This window comes from Apostichopus japonicus, chromosome 22 (genome assembly GCF_037975245.1).
Source record: "Apostichopus japonicus isolate 1M-3 chromosome 22, ASM3797524v1, whole genome shotgun sequence".
Classification (NCBI taxonomy): Eukaryota; Metazoa; Echinodermata; class Holothuroidea; order Aspidochirotida; family Stichopodidae; genus Apostichopus; species Apostichopus japonicus.
This window is the reverse complement of record NC_092582.1, coordinates 17,194,676-17,219,387: the sequence shown is the minus strand read 5'-3', so window position 1 is coordinate 17,219,387 and position 24,712 is coordinate 17,194,676. Positions and strand designations below refer to the sequence as shown.

Sequence of the window (24,712 nt, the reverse complement as noted above, 5' to 3'; positions counted from 1 at the left end):
TAGCTTGATTGGAAATTTGGAGTGATAATTCAAGAATGGACATTGCAAACTTGTTAATCAACAATTGTTCAGTTGAATTTTCTGGTTCAATCAGCTTCGATTATTATTGATATAATTGTCAGGATGGATAAAGTTTTTGCTAATTGTTGTTAAAAGTTTTGTAAAGTGTTTTACAGTTTCTAAGAATTTCTAAGAGTTCCAAGTGTTTAAAAATGACTTTGAAGCATATCTTTTTCAAAGAATTTGATCAATAAAGAGCAAAATCGATGACTGGACAAAGTGTAATGCGAGTTACCGTAATGCGAGTTACCAGACTTTCCCCCCTCTATACCACATTTGAAGTTGTTTCATATTTTCTACTGCTGATATATAAACATCAGTGGGGTAGATATCTTGTACATGTATGCAATTGAAAACATCATTCTTTGTTTGAGCACGGTGCCATTTTGTACCGGTGTCAATTTTTCAGGTGTCCTTTTTCCGTAATGCGAGTTACCGATATTTGGAAGCGCACCATACATTAAGGCGAACATAATTATAGTTCTTGATAATTTCATTTTGTAGTTATGAATTTTGGATATAACACCACAGAAAATTGAGGAATTACAGTTACCCATATTCAAGCCACAGCACTTGGATTATAAAAACAGGAAAAAGTGTAATGCGAGTTACCATGGAATCGCCCATATATATATATATATATATATATATATATATATATATATATATATATATATATATATATATATATGTAGCTATGAGTGTTTAGCTATATTTGTCCGCGTACAAAGCGGGAGGCCCGGGTTCGAATCCCGGTGGAGGCTGGAAGTTTTTCACTGTTCTGGATTTTCCTTCTCATTACGTTTCATTTATATATATTCATTTGCCTTTGTCGTTTACCTCCATTCCATTAACATAAAGTCTGTTCAAGGTATCTCTTCCGAGATCCGGCTTTAGGAATCACAAATGATTTTCAAGTTGGTTAGCATCATGTTTGATCTCTAGAGTAAGGCAAAATATGTCACCAAAAACAGAACTAGTATTGTTCGATACAGGTGTCAGACGCTTACAGTGAAATTACGACCTTCCTTACCGGTTTTGAACCTCTAGACATACAATCAGCGTCCATGGCCTAGTTGGTTAGGGTGTCCGCGTACAAAGCCAGAGGCCCGGGTTCGAATCCCGGTGGAGATTGGAAGTTTTTTCACTGTTTTGGATTTTCCTTCTCATTACGTTTCATTTATATATATATATATATTTATATATATATATACATCTATATATATTTATATAATTCATATAATAATATATATTTTTTTTAATGTTCATACAGACCCACTTTCCTATAGGACAGTGTTACCGTTTTAATTGCGAGCAAAAAACAACAGAAACTGTGATTAGAGGATTATGCGAGGCACGTGATCTGGTAAGCTAAAATGCCGTTAATCTCAGACCCATTTATGAGTGTTGTTAACAGGATAGTCCATACAAAAGGTGGCTAATGAAAGTGTATTATATTTCTTAGAATCCTGGTACAGTACAATTCAATCTCTAGAGTCCGTTTGCGACATTTGAACCTGAACTTGAAACATCTCGTTAACCAGCCCAAGAAAAAAGCGGAATGTTTTTTTTTTTCTCTTTTAGGCTGGACTATCTTTTTAACATCCTCATTAAACAAATATTCTGATGGCTGGAAAGATTGCATTGCAACTATGCTGTTATCTGTCTTCATGTTTCAGTCAAAATCACATTCATATGGCGATGATTGATGAATTCTTATCAATTTGGTGACAGTTTGTGAATGCATATTGCACGAGCACGTGTCAATGATGTAATTTTGCAATTAAGATGTAGATCATAGTTGAAATCTTTCCCAAAAGAAGAATATAATAATACCAATACTTCTACCAAAAATCAAAATCTATCAGACCTTCTATGAGGTGATTTTATTTGGTAGGTTTAGAACATAAAGCTTTTGACTAACATCACCCCCTGATGACAATATTTCACAGACCCATCAGTATACTGTGATCCTCTGCATGGAGCAAATTAGGGTTTAACATCAAGTCAAGATGTTACTCTCCCACTGAGAAGTCGAATAAGAGATAAAGATCTTGATATTGAGTTTTCAAAATACCAATGTTAAATATGTTATATATATTTTACAGTTTTGAAAGGGAAGAGGAGGCAACAAATAGAAGTAGAACCCTCCATGCGTTCTTCTCATCAACTTTCTCTTACGTCTTTCCTCTAATACATAGTCACAACGAGTAGTTGATCCTTTCATACTTACCTTGAAATAATATTATACTATTATTTACTCTTAACGCTGATCAAATTTTTCATCAATTAACGTCAAGAAACAACTAATTCGTATTAATATTTTATCTAAGTATTTTAAAGTAAATCATCATGGTTTCCTATTTTAACCCACTGTCAAGAACGTTTTATCCCATAGTCTTTTCCCCGTTCAACTTCGAAGCAATTTGTATTTTGGTGGTAAAATACTGCAGGTCAGAAGTGGCTTACTTTTAGGTTAATATGTTATTCCGAATTAAGGAAAACGTCATATGGTATTTACATTACCGCTTCTATAATGCTAAAAGGGGCAAATGATTTAGTGACAGGACCCCATATGAATGGAAGCTTAAGTAGTGAGCCAGGTGCCAATTTGACCCTCATGCTGATTGTGGGCATTAAGCGTGCCACAGTTTGGTATAAATGAACGCACTTTTCAATCTGCAATTATTGGTGTGTTTTCTTTATTGTTATCAACATATTTGTATCAAACTCAAATAATAAAGTCATTTAGAATAAAGGTTGGTTACTTGCCTAACGCTCGATTATTTAAATTTACCATAATTTCGAATTAATAATAATAATTTATTTCATAAAGCGTAAAATCCACAAAGTGCTCTAAAGCGCTATGTAACAGGAAATAAATATATGACACAAAACATGTAGTAAAACTGCAGAATAAAATACAATATAGATGAGTATGAAGAATAACTTGATTGAACGATACCGGTGAGGCTTTGCAGAACTTGCCTTCTGCAAAATTAAGCTATCATGCTAAAATAATCATTGTCTAGGAGCCTTTGGACATTTTTCAACTGAAAGAAGGTGTATTTTCATCATGGAAGATAACATTACTTTATTTTTTTCTGTGAGACACAACATACTTTATAAATACAAAATATACTGCACTATTACAATTTCAAATTCAAAGAGATTTTATACCATAACGGTTATCCCAGCAGGATTTTGGAAGAGTGTGTAAACAAATTCCTCAATAAGAAACTTAGTTCTGAAGTGGATAATCAGGATAAGGATGATGACAGTAAGTACATGATTACCATTCCATTCATAGGTCACCCTTCACTAAATTTCAAGAGATCCTTAACTAAACATTTTCGAGGCATTAACAAGAAGTGTATTATAGTTTTCAAAACGTTTAAAGTTGGTGATTACTTTTCTTTGAAAGATAAGACCCCCATGACCCTTAAAGCCAATGTCATCTATTCATTTGAAGGTTCCTGTGATAAGAACCAAACTTACATCGGTAAGACTAAAAGACATCTGGCTACAAGGGTCAAAGAGCACTTATCTAACAAATCTGCAATCTATGAGCATATCACTCACTGTATAGACTGCCAAACAGCTAACATCACCAACTTTAGTGTCATAGACAGCGGCTATACAGACTTTGAAGTTAAAATTAAGGAGGCACTGTACATCAAGAAACTCAAACCCGTTTTAAACAATCAACTATTTCAACATGGATCGTCTTATATACTCAACTTATTTTAGAACCTCCTATATCTTTGAACATGGATAGTCAACATTAATACTACAACTTTCGTGTGCACTACACATAAGTGACTATATTGTTATCTATTTCCTGACGAGGAAGATGGGAAATCTTCGAAAACGTTTGAATATACACTACTATGACTTTCATCAACTGTTTCGTTTATTTTGCTCGTTTATATGGTTCTACAATTTCATATACGGTAAGTAGTTTCACTTTTGTTTTTGTAAGAATCGTTTTCACTTTTTCCTGTGACACTTTGAACATGGTAAATATGTTTCGTATTAAATATATTTTCTCATCAGGGATACGATTCCCAAGACTGGTGTACTATGTTAGTTTTATCGATGACACAGTTATCCGGACACTACTATAGAAATAGAAATCCGGACATAGATAATAGACCATTTGCTACATTTCTGCAGCTCGATGACCTTATCTGTCCAACATACAATGCGCCGGTGAGTTGGCTGACTTTCTTCACAATCCAATCAAAATTCAGATATACCGTATTATCATTGAGGCCCACATCCCTATAACAAAGATTCAGATGTTCACTTCCAGTTGCAAAAGGGATCAATACAGAGCAGTAGAGCAAGTACATAATATAGTATACCTATTTGCTGTTATCGTAGTTATCGTATAGGTATACTATATTATATATATATATATATTATATATAATAATAATAAAAATAATTGCAATGACAATGGCAATAACAATAGCGATACTCGTAGCGATATAGCAATAGCAATAACAAGTGTCCTTTAAATGAGGATGTCAAAATTGAAAAAATGTCCGGACGTGTTCTTTGTTATATGATGATATAATGGATTGAGGGGGTAGGGTGTGGGGGGGGGGACTTTTACACCACTTCCTCTCAAACTCATAAAATGATGCATAGTAGCAATAGGCACAACATTGTAATTGTCAATTTGTTTTCTTACCGAACATCCCAAGGTTCTTATGAGGTCCTCTCAATCATATAACTCATCCATTTCCTTCATTTTCTATTACAGGTATATGTAAGTACGACAGCTAGCTTTCAAACGCTTTTCTGTTTTGCTATATTTGCTATTGAAAAGAAATGTGAGTTTTGAGGTACAATACCATCCCGCTTGTGCGAAGTTAGTTGTATTATGAAGGACGAATGTTTTGTGACAGCATGGCAGAAGCAACACATGACACATTTGTGGAAGAATGTTCATGCGAGGAATGCTTGAACTAGAATTGAGAGGTGTGAAGTCACACAGTGCATACATAATTGCTATTGTTGCGTGGCTTTCAAGTTCGACGAGGGAAGCAAGAACAAGTGTGAATAGAAGCTGAGAGTGCTGAGAACAACGCGTGTGAGCTTTCATTGTACAATATACGATTCTGAAATGTCCATGCTTGAACTTGAGAACAAAACTCGATCGACGTGGAGAGGATGGACGAATCACTTAACGACGTTCGTATAAACGTGATGATTGGAGGACAATTTAGTATTTCGTTCGCGTTATCAACACGCATCATATTTCATTAACAGTAATATACGTACAGAAGAGAGAAATGGAAATTTAGTACATGACGACATCAGCATATAATATAACAAAAGAACAGATTATAAATTATATTAAAATGAGCTAAGCTTCTTTAAAAAGAACGGGGTTCAATATGCCGTCTGATAGACGGAGAGGATGAATGATTTGTACAACACTGTCACAGTCTGTTACCCTGTCTAGTAATTTTGTTTTTCGATGATATATTTAGCCTTCTTCCATCCGTATTACAGGGGACGCTCTCCAGCCGACTACGCATGTCCAAAGGCAACTTCGCATGGGTATTAGGTGACAGCATGTACTTGCATAACTCAATTTCTGCACCTTAGGTGGCCTATTGCATTTCATCATGCATGGAGAGTGTCCCCTATTGTTAGTCTTGTACAGCGTTTGATACTCTTACCAGTGAGTTGTTATGGAACAACTCCCTGCTCTTACAAAATAGTGATATTCTTGAGCTTTATGTATATGTGCGTTGGATTGGTTCAGGAGTTGTGGGGAAAAGTATATGGTCCGAGACAGCAGTGAATAAAGAACAGACAGACATTTTACCTGTTCACTTAATCTTAATTTGTACTTGTTGTGTTATATATCTATAGGACCCCCGTCACTATAGGAACGTTTAAACTAGAGGGGTATTAAATGTTATGTTAGTCACACACACACATGTGACAGCTTACACATGAGGTAAGTGTAAAGAACATGAAAGGATGCATATTGTCCTTGTTCCATTTGTCCTGTTATGATCCTGCACAGCAATGGTGATTCAGTGACAAGTCATTGCAGGGAGATGAAGCCGAGGAACAGGGCATACGTGCCCCCTCGGTGTTGTGAAAATCTAATTCCATTAATAGTTCGTACCCATTTTGACAGCTGATTTACACAGAAATTACAGTAACTACTGTAAATATTAACACTTTGTACCACAGTAAAAACTGGATTGTGCTAACAATTCTGCTAAATCGGTAGCATGTGCTATGAGGATTACAGTTAGAACTGAGGATATGTGTAATTCCAACAAATTTGTTGGAATTACAAATATCCTCAGTTCTTACTGTAAACGTAATAGCACATGCTACCGATTTATCAGATTTGTCAGCACGATCCAGTATTTACTGTGGTACAAAACTTTAGATTTACAGTAGTTACTGTAATCTCGCTGTGTGAATCGGCTGGATACCATCAAGACGTTCCGAAATGTTGCTAAGGTCAGTGTTACTTACAAAGTTCCTAAAGTCATCCCTCCTCTCATCCTTCCTTAGAACTTTCTTTGAGGCTTTTCCCGAACATCAATATTACTTTTACCACTTTGAAACGCTTCTATCAGTGTGAATGACCACCGGGGTTCCTATTCAGGAACTTTACAAAAATTGGGTTATGCTTATCGGACATTAAATTATCGAAGATATCTACATATAATTCATCAATATTTGGAAGTATAGTTCTGGGGAAGTATAATAACGCAATCGACAGTGCAAGGCATCGACACAAATCAATTAGTCTACGACCATTGTTATTCACGTATTTGTCCATGTTACATCTTGCCGTAGAAATCCCCCCCCCCCCAACAAAATAACCCCCATCAAACTGGATTTGTTGATATTACACATATCCCCAGTTCTTACTGTAATCCTAATTGCACGTGCTGCCGATTTATAGCACGTTCCAGTTTTTATTGTGGTACAAAACTGTACGATTTATGGAAGTTACTGTGTTCTCTGTGAGTATCGGGGGATTTTGAAGCTAAAAGAACCCCTTTTTTCATTTTTTTTTAGTTAATCATTATTAATTTAAAGAAAGTGCTAGTTTGTTGCAATTTTTTTTAAAGATGAATGAAAACTGTAAGATTAATTCGAACGTTCTACGTTGTTGCAAAAATTCAATAAAAACGGTTCTTTTGTTGAAAACAAAAAATACTGGAATTTTTGACCGAAATTTTGTACACAAACCCCTGTTTGGAGCCTCAAGTTCCAACCGCCCTGATTCCACCGCCCAGAAAGTTTGGTGACATAAATTAGTGTAATTGTTTTTGCATTGCTTTCCCTGTTAAATGATTTGTTTGACTAATTAATTGAATTACTAATTGAGCTAACATTGAGGCTACATATAAGACGCTCACAACGTTACATATCCAATGGATTCAAATAGCCTCCTAACAATAGGAACATTGTTTACAAGCCGGTCAGAGGCTGCAGACACTTTTCGGGTGTATATGGCAAAAATGAAAGAATCTCTGTCCATTCAATATATTTAGGTGCAGATTGAATGATGGAATATAATGTGACCTAAGCCGTGGATAGGAAATAAGTGGACGAATACATTTCATCCCAAAAGTTCTTTCACCAGTATCGTGCTTAAAACTTTGTATACTAGTGAAAGTACTTTTGGGATGAAATGTATTCGTCCACGTATTTCAAGGACAGACTTTAAGATTGGAAATAAAAATGAGAATACAGACGCAACTCTGAAACCAACGCGGAGCGGGTAACTCAACTGCACGTGAAAGATATGTCTTTCCCATGTGATACAGAACCCTCAAATATTGCACACTATGTTGTTTTATTTCATTTTGTATGTCTAAAAGTATTCGGTATAGTCTTCTTTGTCTTACCATAATAATACACTTTGGTAAATGTTAAGTTAGTTGTTTGAAGGTGAAGCAATGGTTTGAGCAATCACCTTACATTAACCAACTTTAATTAAATATTTGAGTTAGTATTAATTTGGCCAAATAGTGTGTAAATTCCTATTGTTTTTTTGTATGAGAAGACTGTATTATCTCTATCTCAATCGATGCCTATTGATTACTTGGAATCGGTTGGTGCGTTCTTCTTAATTATATACAGGGAGAAATATTTAGAAAATGTATGCTCCCTATTTTACCATATATTCGGTCCTTTGGCAACTATTAAAGGAACTGAAGGGATAAGATTTATATAGCTTGTTATATTAACGCACATATATCTTGGTGTCAAGCATATAGGACTAATACGTTTGACATAAAAGGGATTTTAGCGAACAGCGAGTGTATGAGACGTGACCGAACAAAGTGAAACGTACTGGTAGGTAAAGGTAACATATACTCCTATACTATTTCACAACAAGGTAAGCGAGATTGTCTCTTCAATTCTATATGCCACGTCATCCGTTCCTGCAGTTCATAACGCGTGCAGTATGTTGAAACGTGACAACTTTCTTAAGATTGCATCGTGTAACGTAATTAAGTGCCAGTTCGTTCATCAATAATCCTAAAATAACCGCTGAATAACTGAAACCCATTTCACCTGTTCAAACAGCCGATTCACACAGAGATTACAGTAACTACTGTAAATTTAAGGTTTTAGACCACAGTAAATACTGGGTCGTGCTGACAAATCTGATATATCGGTAGCATGTGCTATTAAGTTTACAGTAAGAACTGAGGATATTTGTAATTCCAACAAATCCCAAACAACTGGATTTGTTGGAATTACACATATCCTCAGTTCTAACTGTAATCCTAATGGAGCATGCTACCGATTTATAGCACGATCCACTTTTTACTGTGGTACAAACTGTAAGATTTACAGTAGTAACTGTGTTCTCTATGTGTATCGGGTGGTTCAAATGGGAATACTATATATAAATAGCTGCTAATTATAACGTTATATGTATAGTATATACTTTAAAGATAATGTATGCATATGCACGGCCACAGTATCATTATATCAACAAGTCTAACGTGATTTCGTTCAGAACATATATGGGCACACTGTCGTTCATTACAAAAGAATGAGAAATATCGTTATAAAAATTATATTAAAAATGATTACCTCCATCCCTAATTTCTATGCCTATGCAATATTATTTCATTTTGCTGTGCTATTAGAGAAATGTTTTGCGAGACTCATCTCGTAGTAAACTAAAATTGGAATTCATGCTGTTTGTCAGAAATGATTTTACAAATAATGTTCCTACATTTCTATTTACCCTTCTTCAAGACTTAAGGTGTTTCGTCTTCCTCGAGTTACTGGATTGTTATGGTTTCAAAGTGTTTCATGGTCAAGAAACAATTATTTCGGCTATTATGTTGGCCAGTCTCTTGTTTGGGAATTACTTACAGTAAATAACGATAAAATGTTAATGTGACATTTACCATGCATCCTGGCAATGATCAAACTTAAAGCCTGACAAATGCCAAATATCCAACGAAGCTTGTTGAATAATGGGCAAACAGGGTAAACCAAATTAAAACCATAGCTGTACAACCATCTGACTGCATACAGGCAAAAGATGATTAACCAGACTTAAACCAGTCGATGTCATTGGGTGGTAATATGGAGGCCCCTGTCTGCCTCCTCCCCCTCGTAAAACACTGTTGTTATACTACCATTTCAACCTAAATGTCCCATCATGAAAGTATTATCCTGAAAGGGTTATACTTAATCCATGGTCTCATAAATAACTGCGTCTGGCATCCCGGTGAAATTTGAATGATTCAATTCCAGGTATCTCTGAAGTTAAACTGTTCCCAGACTGTAGATGAGTATACATCTGAAGTGAACTTGAAGCAAACAACTGTAATGTCATTGTTGATCCACAGTTGTTTGTCAGTTGTTTCCAACGTTTCTAGCTAGCTGTTATGATTTTGCAAAATGAGTACCAACATGCATGTATACCATACGGTAGTATGTCATATATTCGCTAATATTTGTGTTTTTATTCCAGTTGACAAATACATTTACTGTCCAATGCTTTCACTCAAATATTTTAAGCCGCCTACCGTGAATATTACATTAGACTTGTGTCACCGTAGTTATAGGCAACCAAGTTTCGTCAATGCCAGGAATGGATATAAAGTTAACAAAATAAAATCGATACCACGACTAGGCCTACACTCGACGGAAGTGCTAAATCGGTTATCTATCATTGTATCAACAAACAGATTGCTAGGCATTAAATGTGTTTTTTATAGTTTTATTTAGCTCATAATTCTTTAAAAAGAAGCAAAAAATAATATTTTATGAAATAAAAAATCTCCAAATATCGACATCCAACGTACAAACATTGACATTAACATTCAAAATACTGCCTACTTAAAACCATCTTCCCCAAGTGGATTATTTGTTTTCGTTTCCGTTTATATCCGCAATGTATCCTCCAAGGAAGTATAAGAGGCAAAAATATATTTATAAATAGAGATGACACATAACATAGTTCAGATGGCAGTCACGAGAGAAATACAAGACCAAAACAAAAGGGACAAAAATGACATATACAAAAGTATAAGATTACAGATAGAAGTTTTGAAACTGTGGCACCAGCACTACAGTAAGCGGAAGCAATTGATGTGACAAATAATAACGAGGTTTCTATTATCTTAGCACAAAACGGAGTTAAAATGGAAATAATAACTTTCAAACTTCGATTGAAGAATATCATGCATCTAAATCGAACTGGATATTATCCTTTTTGTAGATTGGCTTAAGAAGCCCTTAAAGTCCAACTTGTAGGAACAATACTTGTTATGATTTCAATTACTTGTTATACTCCTCTCATCCTTCCTCAGAACCTTCTTTGAGGCTTTTCTCCGAACATCAATATTTACTTTCAATTGACTACTTCAAACGCTCCTGTCAGTGTGAATGACCACCGTGGTTTCTATTCAGGAACTTTGGCAAACGATGGCAAATAACAAATGTAATTTCTCTCAATTTCTACACCAACTTCATTACACCGGTTAATTACTTTCTCTTCCAAGTGTTTCTTATTCACTTTCATTCAGACCAAAGTTAAATATAGTTGACTAACTCAAATTTCGACCGAGAGAGAGATAATGGAGAATAAAGTCGAAATATGAAAGAGAAAGTATAGAAATTCGAGGAAAATAGTGCCAGGGAATATGCCAATATCCTTATCTGGGAGATCGTTGAATGTATGGGGGTTTTCTCTTGGGTAAGACACCAAACTCCTGTCGGGTTTCTCTCCGCCTACTCAATTGCACTCAACTCCATATGTTGATACTCATCTATGCCACTGGGGGGTTGTTACTGGATACTTTTACAGCTTAGAACCCTTCCGTTTCCTATTGAACGGAATAACTGCTATCTTTGTGTAACGTAACCAAGTTTATATATAGGTATTAAGTGTGTGGCAAATAAAGTTCACCACTCTTTCGTTTGACCCGCTCTACATTTAGGAAGATCCAGATCACCGTTCAATACAATTATTTTATAATTGGGGAAGTTATTGTCATTACTTCAGTTTAACCAAAGAAGAAGAAGAATAACATATATACTTTGATTCAATTATGACAATGAATAACTATTAAATAGCAGGTGTTGATGTCAGTACAAATCACCAAAGAGATGCCATTTAGTTTTAAAGTTAATTTAAAGGGCAGCAATATATAACTTCTTAAAGGAGGCATGAGAACATGAGAACGGTAATCACCGTGTCAGTACCACCGTGTGAATGCGTATTATTGGCTTTGCATAATTGGCAATGACTTGAATGAGAGCGTCTCACGCAAGTGTTATGGTTGAACAGAGTGCACCCCTGGTGCTTTTGAATCTGACAATTTACACATAATTACCACTTTCAGAGGCAAGCCAACCTGTATTTCTATAAATGGATATGTACTAAGTGAGAGCTAAGACCACTTTAATGGTACGCGTGATGTGACAAGAGTTGTTATTGTCTGGTTGTCGCGTTATACGTAAGAAGGGTAAATCATTTCGTTTACACATTTTTAAAGAAAGAAAATTGTAAAAACACTTTTTCGAATTTAATTTACTTGTGGGTTAGTTGACTTATTGTTTTTGAGTCTTTTTAAACTTAATTAAGAAGTGTAATTAATTTAATGAAATACTGACAGGCTTGTATAAGGAAAGCGCATCGTCTTCTTAATTTCCCAATAGTTATGTACAGCGACACATCCATAGCTTTGTAAAAGAAAAGTAGGCATACTCTCTTAAAATGATAGACTGAATTTTTCAGTTTGAAGTGCGATTGAAATTGTTTTCAGTGTATTGGACTGAGTTTAGACTAAAAATCACTCAATATATTATGAAGAATCCGTTGCACTGATCAATATGTGTTTACACTGACCGTAGAAGCCAGTCATATTGTTCAATTTTGTCACGGGATCGCGTCGATGTCAGTCTTTCTATTCCACTGAAATGACGTCCAATCGTTCTCGATATTTGTATTATTACAATACCTGAGTGGCGAACATGACCGGTACCGCGCACTAGCGCATTGCATGCGGCCATGTAGATAACACGGAAACGCGGAAATCGATAAACCGAGTTCGGTAATCGAGATACCGGGTTCGATATCAACGTTTTCCGCGGTTTCTGCGTTATCGACCTTGCCATATAGCAAGGTCGAAAACGTGGAAACCGCGGAAAACGAGAGGAATTTGTCAAGGGATGGTGACGAAGTTTTTTGGGCGGATTTCAGCCTATATGCGCCAGGAAGTGTTGCGGGTTCAAAGCTATTTCACCGTAAATGTTGGTCGAAAACGCGGAAATCTTAAAGTTTACAATGGATGAGAACATTATTTTGTCAAGGGAGGGTGAAGAAGTTTTTTGAGCGCAAGTCAGCCAATATGCGCCAGGAGGGGTGGGGAAGGGCTTGGGCTTTTTTTTATCACTAAATGCCGGTCGAAAACGCGGAACTGTTTTTTACAATGGCGAAACTAGAGGACTTTGTCCAGGGAGGGACAAGAGTTTTCGGCGCATTTCAGTCAATATACGCTAGGAAGGTGAGGGGTTGTAGGCCTCTTTTTTTAAAACTAAATGCAGGTCGAAAACGCGGAAATGTTTTTAACAAGGCGGAACTAGAGGAGTTTGCTAAGGAAGGGAAAAGAAGTATTTTGGCCGGCGCATTTCAGCCAATATGCGCCAGGAAAGATGTGGTGAGGTGGGTTGAGTTTTTTTTTCATTAAATGCAGGTCGAAAATGCGGAAATGTTTTCAACAAGGTGGAACTAGAGTAGTTTGCTAAGGAAGGAAAAAGAAGACAGAATACCCACTGAAGCCTTGGCTGATGACCCCCATCGCAATCACCCGCCGAAATATCATATAACAGGTATGTACGAAGGAGGTTAATTGGGGACCAGTTATTTCATCCTGATAAGCAGGCGGGGTCATCATATATGGCCTGGGAGATTAAGGAAGGGGGGGGGGTTGACGAAGTTGTAATCATGAAAATAGTTAATTTATATTCCAAAGGTGCAGCAGGGGCACTTTTCGTTCTAGAAAGGGGCACTTTTTATATTTTTAGAAAAATTGGGGCAGATGCCCCGCCCCACCCCCTCTAGTTCCTACACCCTGAATATTACAGTCAGTCCCCGGCTGTGCGAAAAGTGCTTTCTTTTCTTGTAGAATACGCACGGGATTTCTTGACGTCACTCCTCATTAATATTTAATTAGGTAAAACTTACCATTTTCGAAGGACAATTTCTCAGTGATTAATCAATGTATAGGTCTGGTAATAGTTGAATTTGACGAAGAAAGGGTGTTTAATCCAATCGTGATTGACAAAAGACACAAAAAAGGAATGGAAAGGGAATTTCGGCCGTATTTTTCGAACGTAAATTAACCACTTTCGAACTGTTTAGAAAAATGTTTTTTTTTTTTTTTTGGGGGGGGGGGCATGATATCATCATTTCCAAGTTTGAAAACTATAGTATATTCGCTAAAAAAAAAAACCTTTACCACGATTAAGTATCTATTTCTCTTCAAATCATCATGTAACGAAGTCAATTTCACAACAAATATATACGCACACGAATATAGGTAACTAAGCGTGATAAAACTAATGGAACTGAGTTGTTTACATCGAATGACAGGAGGAACTACTCATGGCAGTGAAATGACTTTTCTGTGTGGGTAGGGGGCATAAGGACGCCTGCAGATCATGAAATACTCACTGCCAACAAATGCAAGCAATGCCATATCGTAACAATCGCTACTTCTAGTACCCAGTACTACTGTAGCTGTACAATCAGACACTCAACACTGGTTTGTATTTATCACCAGCAGTACTTTTATTTAGAGACTCTCATGAAGATGGACCCATCCTGGTGCTCTACCAAGTACAAGCCCTGCCACTGCAAAGAGTACAATCCCTGCCAGCGCCCCTTCAAATTCACCCTCCTGAAATTGTATATGGGGTTGCTATAGTAATCAGCTTATGGAGCCTTGATGGTATCGAGACGGGCCTTTGTACTGGGTATATTTTCAAGCATAACTAGTTTTGTGGAAACATGCAGATTATACAACAGGCAATTTAATATGACACCTGAGAGGGCATTATGGCTTAAAAAATGGTGAGACAAAGCTCTAGTTCACCCACTGAAAAGACAGTGGTTGCCACTCTGACACCAAGATGTGGTCAGGTTTGTGGGACTTTTGGTCAGATAACTTCTTTTTTAAGAATGACAACATATTTTTTTGGGTCTCTTTATTCCTCGTTCATATTACATGAAACTTTTTAGACTATAGAGACTTGAGGTAAAGCAGTAGAACGGCCCGTCCAGGCAGGAAAATGTGGTCGAACAGTTAAAAAGCACATGAATACAATAATATATCATCCTATATTTGATATAAGAAACAATTTATATATGCTCCCAGCAAAAAAAAGTACCCTAGTCTTACAGCGGTAAACTATGGTTAAATTGGGGTAAAACATGGTAAATTTGCCACAGTAGCCTTATAGAATAAAAGTATGGTACATACTTATTTTACTTAACAAAAACTGTACATACCATATGCTGTAAACCTGTTTAACCTTTATATTGTTGTCATGCTTGTTTTGACTGCAGCATATTGACCAAATCTGGTGCATATAAAATAGTATGCCATAATATACATACGACATCATGTCATACAGTATGAGTTGCTTTGTTGTATGTTTCAACTAGGCCAATTAAGATACAATCCACTAATGGGTGAAATGTAAGGTAATGTGGTGTAATGATTATAATTAAGTCAAGTAGTGAAACTATTGTGCAATTGGGATACAACTCTGGTAAATTTAGGGTAAAACTGTGGTACAATTAAGGTAAAACCATAGTACAATTAGGGGAAAACTAATTGGTATTATGATTATGATTTCGGTGTCAGAAAAGATGCAACTTTACTATCGAACACAAAGTGCTGCTTTAAAAGTGAATAACATTCCAATTCCGCGATTTATCGCTAATCTAACTGAAGTTAAGTCTCGAGAAATATCTGCATATTTAATTAATTCGTCTTCTGTATAGGTCTTTCTTCATTTTCTTGTTTTCTTGCACTTTCAATCTTGTGAAAACAACACTAAAGACTAAAGACAAGTAAAATAGTTAAACAGAATTCTTTCGTAATTTCACCCGAGGGCCCGAATAATGATTTAATTTATTAACTTATTTGTGTATGCAGACCTCCCTACTTAAACCACAACAGCTTCATTCTAGACGAAGAAATGGTAAACTTAAGGATCAAATGAGATCCTACTTGCTTTATGAAAAGACGCCCACGTAGTATAGATAGAATAACATATTGATTGAAAGTTGTTTGTCTAATTTCTTGAGCACTATTTCCTGAGGTGAACGACTCTCTCTCTTAAATGAAAAGCAGTCACGGGTCAGTAATACATTTCCTAAATAAATTACCTAGATGAGCTAAGATTTCGATCGATCTAAGATCTTGAAGAATATTCGATAGAGTTAGTTATTAGAAATTCCCCTTAACGCGACCATATATATCGAAGCCCAGACATGTAGGTCGTATTTAAATTAGATCCACCTCCCCCTCCCTCTGGAACCGCCGGATACTACACAAACTACAAATATTTGCATACCCACAAACTCGTTCACGTTCACACTTGATCGCCCGCTCAGGATCCAATTGCTGGCGGGCGATCCATGCATATGAAGTTACGTTATTCATTGGGCCCCTGCACATGTGCACCTATGCACCTAGTATATTATGAATTCCGTACAGAGTGCGTCCGCATAACGGCAGAGGCTGGTGCATTATCAACAGGTGCAGTATTAAAGGAACAGTCCCCAGCCACACTATTGTACAACGGATACTTTGTTTTGTAGGATCAGTTACAAATTATTCTGTGGGCGACGTCAAAATTACTATGGCTTACTACGATAATAGTAACGATAGTGAGAGAGGGACTCATGGGGCACGATGCCAAATTGTTTGATAAAATTAAAAAGTGTCTATTTCCGAAAGTATGTTGGGCTCGATTTTGTTAATGAATAAGTTCGAGTTTTCCCTTTTATTCTTTTGAAAAGTTCCTTTTCCGTGTACTTCAGGGATTAAACTGTGTCCTTTTGTTGACAGAAAACAACCCTCTCGTTGACGAAAAGCTTGTACTGTAACGTGCAGTAAGGGGCTACACGCGTTAACGGTAATACTGAAAGCCAACGTTTTGGAGCTACACTTGTGACATGTGCCATTCCGAGATTGGGAGTAGCTTCTGCATGGCTTACTGGGATATCTTCCGCAAATAGTGGTAATGAGTTAAGTTAACAATTAATCGACTAATAACCAATTACTTGAGAAGAAAACAAATTTGAAGATACATCTAATGATGTTTCATGAATTCTTAATTGGAGTCACTTTCTTTGTAAATAATTGTTATAAGGAAAGAACAAAACCTCTGTGCCTCATTCAGTATCCCCATCTGCGTCACCATCTATACCTAGATAAATAGTAAATATTTAGTCCCGAATGGGAACTTCGAATAACTAACTATTGAATGTTCCACTAATATCTTATATCGATTGTAATCTTACTTTGATCATCACCACGTAATATTGGGTTAATTAGTCAAAAATTAAAAATTAAACAACTCAAAAGCTTTTTTCTGTTATTGTTATAAAAAGAACTCAATGAGATACGCGTCGTGAGTACGTGGTGGGGGTTGAATGATCCATAGGTTGTAAATCTTTATTTTGGGGATGTCGAAGAAAACGGTGTCAATTTAACTGATATAAAGGCTAGAATTTTTACGGCTACACAACGACTGTTTGCGGTTAACGACCGGAGCTCGTTTGGGTAATTTAAGTTTAGGTAATTAAAGAAACCCGTGATTTGTCTTATTTTTTTTTAAATGTACATTTTCAACCTTGAATCCCCGCCGTGGAAGCGCTGCGTGTTCAGTTTGATCGACTGAAGGTGACGGCACTTTAACCAGGGAGTTGTTTATTTCCATAACAACTTCCTGCTTTAACCTAGCCAAAAGGGTGATCGGTCGTAGTTTGAAACTCCGCTAAATGCCCGATCTACGTAACGACGGTGAGTTGAGCGTGGCCGTGATCGATCGGACAGTGCGCGGTGGGCTTTAAGTAGAGTTTTAAGTAGTAGTTAGTAAGAATCCGCTCTATTTTCTTCACTTTGGCTTCAGAAATGGACTGGGTTAAGTACCGTAATACTTGAGTGCGCAGATCACGGAATACGTCAAATGACTTTCTTGGTATGACAACTTTCAACTGACAACTTCATCGATGGAATTAACCAAGGAACGTGGCGTTATAGATATTCCTGCCTTCCGGGTTGACGCGAATCATGCGGGGAGAAAAGTGTTAAACTGCAGTATAAATCTTGAGAATTGGATTAAATTAAAAAATAAATAAATAAAGTACCGAGAACTTTGACACCAGTCGTGGTACCACGTATTCGTCTGTTCTGTTGATATATTACGAAACGGATGCCACAAGCAAAGAAGATCTTGGACAACATTATTGACAAGATGTTACGTTCTTTGGTTTCCTTCTTCGTTGTATTGGGTAAGTATAACATTTATGCTAATGATCCTTATAATCTCAAAGAATAATAATTAAGCGTCTACACGGGGACCTTATTTAATTGGTCTTTATGTTTCCGGAAATTATTTTGAAACGTTGATATCATGTTAGGAATATGCAAATACACATACTGCGTTCATATAAGTAGTTCTTAGATCAACATTTCACAATGACCATCTAACAAAAAACAAAAAATAAAGAGAAGATATTTCGCTTAATTTCAACAAACAAAATATATCGGAACTTTTATTTTCGTAGCAACTTTTGACTCAGGACAATAACATAAATATGAAACACAACTCTGAACCTCCTATTCTTATCTTCAGTTTTGCCTCTTCGGTAAAACACCGTTTCTTGCGTTTCTAACGCAAATATCTGATTTCTTGATGTAATTCATAATGTTCATTTACTAACTACTACTTGCTGAAACCATGGAGATAAAAACAGTTTTTACATCCATGCTGAAACCGACCAAAATATTTTAGGTGACTATGTTGACTAGTTTTGAATTTCACTCATTATTTTCACTCGCTCTTTTGTCAGTCGAAAAATCATTCTCAGAAAGAAATCGTGATTCTACTCTTTGCAACTTTTCTGCAGCAACTAAGAGAGCTTTGTACAATAAAGATACTTGCCAGCTCTCACCCACTTTCTAAAGTTTAGCAATGATAACCAAAAGGTAACAAAATTAATACACCGCAATGGAATACTAACCAATAGCGTAATCAATTAAGCCCAAAAGCAAAGTACAACGGAAACTCATTGAACAAATGGACAGGCTCCTGAACGATCGTAAAAGTCCTCCTTATTCGTTGGTCTATATCTAAGCATTGCCTGAATTGTCACAATGCACATTCATTACGAGGTCCGGAATTGTCTTTGAATTCACACCAAAGTTTTTAGATGCCAATCATTCTTGTACGAAACGGCCTACGGGCAGCTCATGGCTTCCTTTTTGTACCTAATTCCTTTGTAATCAACTCCACCCCTGCCTCCAGGTTCATTAGACTCGTGATCTGTAGGTATTCTGAAACAGAGTTGCCTCAACACTGACTGCTATTGCATACAGATTTATAATTCATTTGAAATATCTTTCTGTTCATATCATCTTATTGGTACTTTTGTATTTCTAGCTGTTATTCCTGTCTACATTGTTGATATAACTGTTTCAACGCCACCAAGCAGTGGTTCTAACAGGGGTGTTTGTCATGTTTTTGTCAAAATACAATTTCAACTTGTCAGATCCATACATCGCCAGGTAAGTCTCACTGGAGGAAAGCACTTGCCACGTGCATTGGGTCTCTGTATTGGATGTTTATATGTCAAAAAATGAAAGAAAAGAATTAGGATGGAATTAGCAATCATATGTGCTTATTAGCCAATGGTTTGATTTGAATGAGCAAATCCGAGTTCAACTATGATCCCTTATCAAAGAGGTCAATGACTAACGAAAGCTCCAAAAAACTATCTATTGTATGAATTATACATCGAGCGTTATATGAGAACATGTATAATTTACAGAAATAGTGATGTCATAATATAATGGTCACTATTTGATATCAACTAATTGTATCCTTAAAGGTGTGAGATGGTTTGTTTCTCGCATTCCATATCAGCTATCGTTTCAAGTTCATGTCCTCACTACCAAAGTAACAATAGACAGTGGGAATAAATCTTCCCAAAGAACCATCATGATTACACCTATTACAGTGCCGAACGTGTGTAGCAATTCGTCCTGACATTCTAATGTTACTTCTCACACATGATGGAAAACTGTCCAAAGTAGGTGAAATTATAACATCCTCCCCTCTCTCTCCCCCTCACCCACCACTCTCCCCTCTCTCCTCAATTTCTCTATCTCTCTCTCTCTCGAATTTCCATGCTCTATAAGCAATTCTTTAACTGTCTCCGGACACTTTGAACAACATTGTCCTAATCACTCTAATGGGCATTAGAAATCATGAAAATAGTTGTAACTCCCATCAAAGATTTACCATTTTACAAGCCTTTTCTTAATTCTAATGTATATATGTATAAACATTAGTCAATTTATGCACATTGGGAGTGATTGCCTAATTTTCTATTACGGTATTCCTTTATTTTTTTATTTTTTTTTTTTGAAATACTTTATTATCTTCTTTGAAGAAAGGAACAACATCATATTATTCAAAAGATATATGTGGGCTTGTAAATAGGAGATAACTTATTAAGTCCTAAAATAACACTCTATACGTCATAGTTTGCTGTATTTTTTGCATATATTTAATGAGTCTCCCAGATTTATCAAAACTTCAGATCTGTTTATCTTGGAAACAAAAATGGTCTTCGAAAAAAAATTGAATGAGATTATCATACACAACAAATATACTTTAACAATGCTTTATTCATTGTACATACAGATGAGGTCCTTTACAGGCATGTGTTCACGACTCAATTGCGACAAGAATTCATCAGACCCCGTAATCCGTGAATTATGCAATAAAAGTACACAGGTTAGCTGACATGTCTTTTTTAATATCTAAGGAGGAAGTCCCTGCGGAAAAAATGAGCCATGATTATACTGTTTAATACAGTTTTGTATTGCTTACTCTTGGACGAAACTCAGCTTTATGGTATTCAAAATCAGACAACTATATACTCAAGATGCAAGCGCCTGCTTTCTCGACATAACTTACATGGGAATTCCATTTAACGAAAATGGGACTTTTAGATTCATTTTCAATCAGCCTGGTAGGATGTTATGATGAGGTGATTAGACTTCATTATAAGCTATTATCAATGGAATATATTCAGGGACGTTGCTAGGGTCTTGTGAGTTGGTGGAGGTGGGGGGGGGGGATTGGTTAGAATCATAATATTCAAACTAGAATCATAATTGTCCAACTGTTACCCCAATTTTTATTTATCCACTATACATATTTGTTATAAATATTTTGATAAGAATAAATGATAGAAATCCTCTTTACTTTATTAGTAAAGGTATATAAGGTATTATAAAGTAGGTTATATGATAGTCATACCTTTACTTGCGAAACGAACACCATGAACATTCTATCACATGATGTCTATTCAGCCTGTTCTGACTATTTCGAAAGTTTTGTATCCTCTCTGCACAAGCAACCGGTTATATCCACATGGTCGCAGTCTCAAGCTAATACGTCCGGGCTCTCTCCTTTTCTTCAGATTAGCAGGCAATATTTGACAAAGTTCACAGTGCAGTTAAATTCACACTAGATTTGAATGGGCAACAATGGCGCAATTTACCAAGAGGTGTGTAGACTTAGATAGGAAACAATATGAAAATACATCGATTTGCCATCAAATTCAAAAGGTCCCACGGTGGTATATCCACATCACATGTGCTTAAAATAAAGTTAAGTTGCACATTTAAATGCAACTGTGGATACCTTATTGTGCATAATAATGGAAACCGGATACACAACTTTCGAAAAAGTCAGAAAAGGCTGAATAGAAATGACGTGCTAGAATGAAGTTCAAACGATGATTTCTCTTTGGCGTTACATTTTGCAAAATAACTAGGTTTCGGCATCCAATTTCCAGTTAATTTATGAATTAGTTATCTGGGGTTCATTTATAAGCGTAGTAAGTAGTAGAAACGATGGCTATGCTGTTAATATTATATGTTTCATGAAACTCAAGCAGCTGTACCAACAATCAGAGAAATATTTCTATCGTAAAGTTTTGTTTTCTCTTTTTTACCAGGCACAGATATCACATGATTGGTGTCCTTTGTTGGTTCATGCAATATCAGGATTGTCTGCCCACTACTATGAAAATAGAAATCCGAACTATGATACCAGGACGTTTGCTGTACTTCTACTATTCGATGATCTTATTTGTCCCGGATACCCTGTCCCAGTAAGTTAGTAGCTATAAACAGAATCACCTTTGTTTTATTGAAAAAAGAAGGGGAAAAAAACACACAAACGTTATTACGTAAGATTCAATAAACATATTTGCTGAAGTCCATTGAAAGTATGTTCAAGAGAGATGGCAACTACTTTTATTTCTCTAAAACTATTATCCATCATTTTAGTGTCCTTTTCCTCGCTATTTTCATTTCTTTTATTTTCTTCATTTCTAAACACTTGCTTAAATGTTAGTGTAGATGACATGTTTGCTGACAAATGAAAATCTGTTTTAAAGAGGTGGAACCTCTCATCTCTTTACTTCCTCTTCCTCACGGTTTTCATGTTTCTTTCCTTTTCCTTTCCCCTTTTCTTTCTCTTCCTCTTCTTTCTCTGCCCTCTTCTTTCTCTGCCCTCTGCCCTCTGCCTCCCTCCCCCTCTTCCTTTCCTTTCTTTATCTTTCCTCTTTGGTAGACATATCAATATACAGGAACGAGTTTTGGAACACTTTTTTGTTTCGCACAGCTGGCAATCAAGAAGGAATGTCATCTTTAAAGATACGCGGCTATACTTCGGTTATGGGTGAAACACAATTAAAGACGGAATTTGTTCGGAAGCAGTCGTTTAGTCAGGTGGCAGAACGCACGATGGGTCTTTTCGAATATTAAAATGATAGCAAATGACAATTTCAAATATTAAAAGTAAATCATATTAAAATTCTTCGTATTGCCAGAGCAAAAGCGAGTTTATGTTTTGTGGATACATTGCTTCTTGGTTCTTTAAAATTAAGTGCTTCAACATTTTGTTTATTTGTCTCTGTCACTTAAATCCAAGTGAATAATTCAATTCATTCCATCTTCTTGCTTTTTTCGTTCTGCAAAATTCTTCATGGTCTTGTGATTCTTAATTGAGACGCCTAAGCAGCATTTTCTGGATGACTCCTTCCGCAAACTTGTCAAAAGAGCTTTTCCTATGTTGATAAAAGTTTCCATCGTAATGTTTAGCAGGGAGATGTGTGTAGAAAAATGATAAATACAATTCATTACCTTGACAAACACAGTTTTCTACCCGAATTATGTTCATGCCAAATTTATTTGGATGATGGATATGAATAATACATATGTTAAAAAGGTCTCTGGGCAACGTCACTGAAATCACAGTTACTCCCTAATTAAGTCCCAATTAGGTGAAACAATTTGACAAACTCAACATGCTGTTTGTAGAGAGATAGTTTTGGTTAAACTGCATCGAAACATCAATTAATTACCAGGGTGTTTTTTGCTGAGATTTCGCTTGTGAACATTGATTCTTGTTCTTTTTTCATTCAAAGGTCTTATTTTTGCTAAGTTAACTGAATTATAAAATCATAATAAAATAAACTGTTAGCAAACTACTTATCCGCTAAAGAGCCTGTGTAAATGTAAGTTGGCCTGACGTTTCGATCCTAGCAGGATCTTCTTCAGAGGCTAAATGACAAGTAACAGAAGGGACTAATGCACGCACAGAATACAAACAGGTTAAAGAGCATGGTGAACACAAAGAGATAGATGTAAGAGGATTAGTAGACAAGGGATTGAGAGAAGAGAAAGAAACCAACAGGGCAAAAGGAGAGGTAGGAGATAAACAATGGAGGGACACAGGTAGGATTAAGGGAAGAGGGTAGGGAATAAACTAGAGGACAAAGACAGAAATATAAAATAGTTATTTAATTTTCTTATAGCGTAGATTACTGCAGTAAAATGAACATTTTATGCTATGCATCTGCATAGTGGGTTTACTATCTGCGGTTTTCTTTACTATTAAATTGTGTCATTTTCCTTCCATTGCAAGGGGGTGTTTTCAGACGTTTCCTCCGTGAAATTGGATACAAAAAGTGGACGATATGAGTATATATAGGTTACATTTGTATAATGAACATGCTGATATGGGCGTTCGCAGTGATTTTACGGTAAAGCGTTCGCGCCATAAGGGCAACAGGAAATAAATTTCTTTTTTTCGATTGCGACAGCTTTTCTCCATTAAACCCACCTGGTCAGAGTGCATTTAGAATAAGAAACATTGAATCTGCTTCGAAAGTTTGTTTTCCTTAATTCATCAACAAACACGTATTGAAACTATCGTTTTGTATCTACATAACGTGCATGTTTACCTAATTTTTGCTACATATATGTAAAGGGTCACCACAACGGGTTCAGCAAAGAAAAACACTGGCAGAAATACCTCTCATTTCTGCGACGCAAAAAGTCAAACAATTTTCTGAGCGACGTTCTCTTCTCACCGATTCTTTAGCTTGGGTCGAATCACCCGTCTGTAACACGGTTAGTAAGGAGCGACTTCACTTCCGTTTCATCATCTCTCCAAGCAGACAGTTCGTTATGGAGTTTAAATTTGGGTCACTTGTCATCCTAATTATACTAAATTTTCAATTTCATAGGAGCCAGTGCCAGAGTCATGAGAACCGTAAGTATTGAATAAGAAGCAAAATCAGAAAATATTCTCTTTAAGCTCTGAGCCGTTCAACTAGCAATTAACGCGGAATGGATAGTATTTACCAGTCGATTCACACAGAGGTTACAGTAACTACTGTAAATCTTAAAGTTTTGTACCACAGTAAAAACTGGATCGTGCTGACAAATCTGATAAATCGGTAGCATGTGCTATAAGGATTACAGTAAGAATTGAGGATACGTGTAATCCCAAAA

The 24,712-nt window shown here is 36.2% G+C and overlaps 1 protein-coding gene and 1 long non-coding RNA gene across 3 annotated transcripts; both read left to right on the top strand.

The window, feature by feature from the left end:
• The first annotated feature begins 3,233 nt into the window (after positions 1-3,233).
• LOC139964282 (uncharacterized) lies at positions 3,234-5,699 on the top strand. The gene is made up of 3 exons (XR_011791937.1): positions 3,234-4,013; positions 4,117-4,272; positions 4,831-5,699. It is a non-coding gene; the product is annotated as an uncharacterized lncRNA (long non-coding RNA).
• A 14,141-nt stretch (positions 5,700-19,840) lies between these two features.
• LOC139963585 (uncharacterized) lies at positions 19,841-22,838 on the top strand. 2 transcript variants are annotated; one of them, XM_071964467.1, is made up of 4 exons: positions 19,841-19,923; positions 20,541-20,633; positions 21,865-22,020; positions 22,536-22,838. In XM_071964467.1, exons 1-4 carry the CDS (start codon positions 19,888-19,890, stop codon positions 22,563-22,565), a joined length of 315 nt encoding a protein of 104 aa, XP_071820568.1. In that variant the 5' UTR covers positions 19,841-19,887; the 3' UTR covers positions 22,566-22,838. The 2 variants fall into 2 exon arrangements, with proteins under 2 accessions (XP_071820568.1, XP_071820567.1); XM_071964466.1 differs by having other exon boundaries at positions 22,485-22,838.
• Positions 22,839-24,712: the final 1,874 nt, after the last annotated feature.

Coding starts and splice junctions, on each gene's coding strand:
- LOC139963585 (XM_071964466.1), top strand. CDS start 19,888: ATGTTACTTCTCACACATGATGGAAAACTGTCCAAA. Junction 19,924..20,540: donor ATGATGGAAAACTGTCCAAA/GTAGGTGAAATT, acceptor TTGTACATACAG/ATGAGGTCCTTTACAGGCAT. Junction 22,021..22,484: donor GTCCCGGATACCCTGTCCCA/GTAAGTTAGTAG, acceptor CCTCTTTGGTAG/ACATATCAATATACAGGAAC.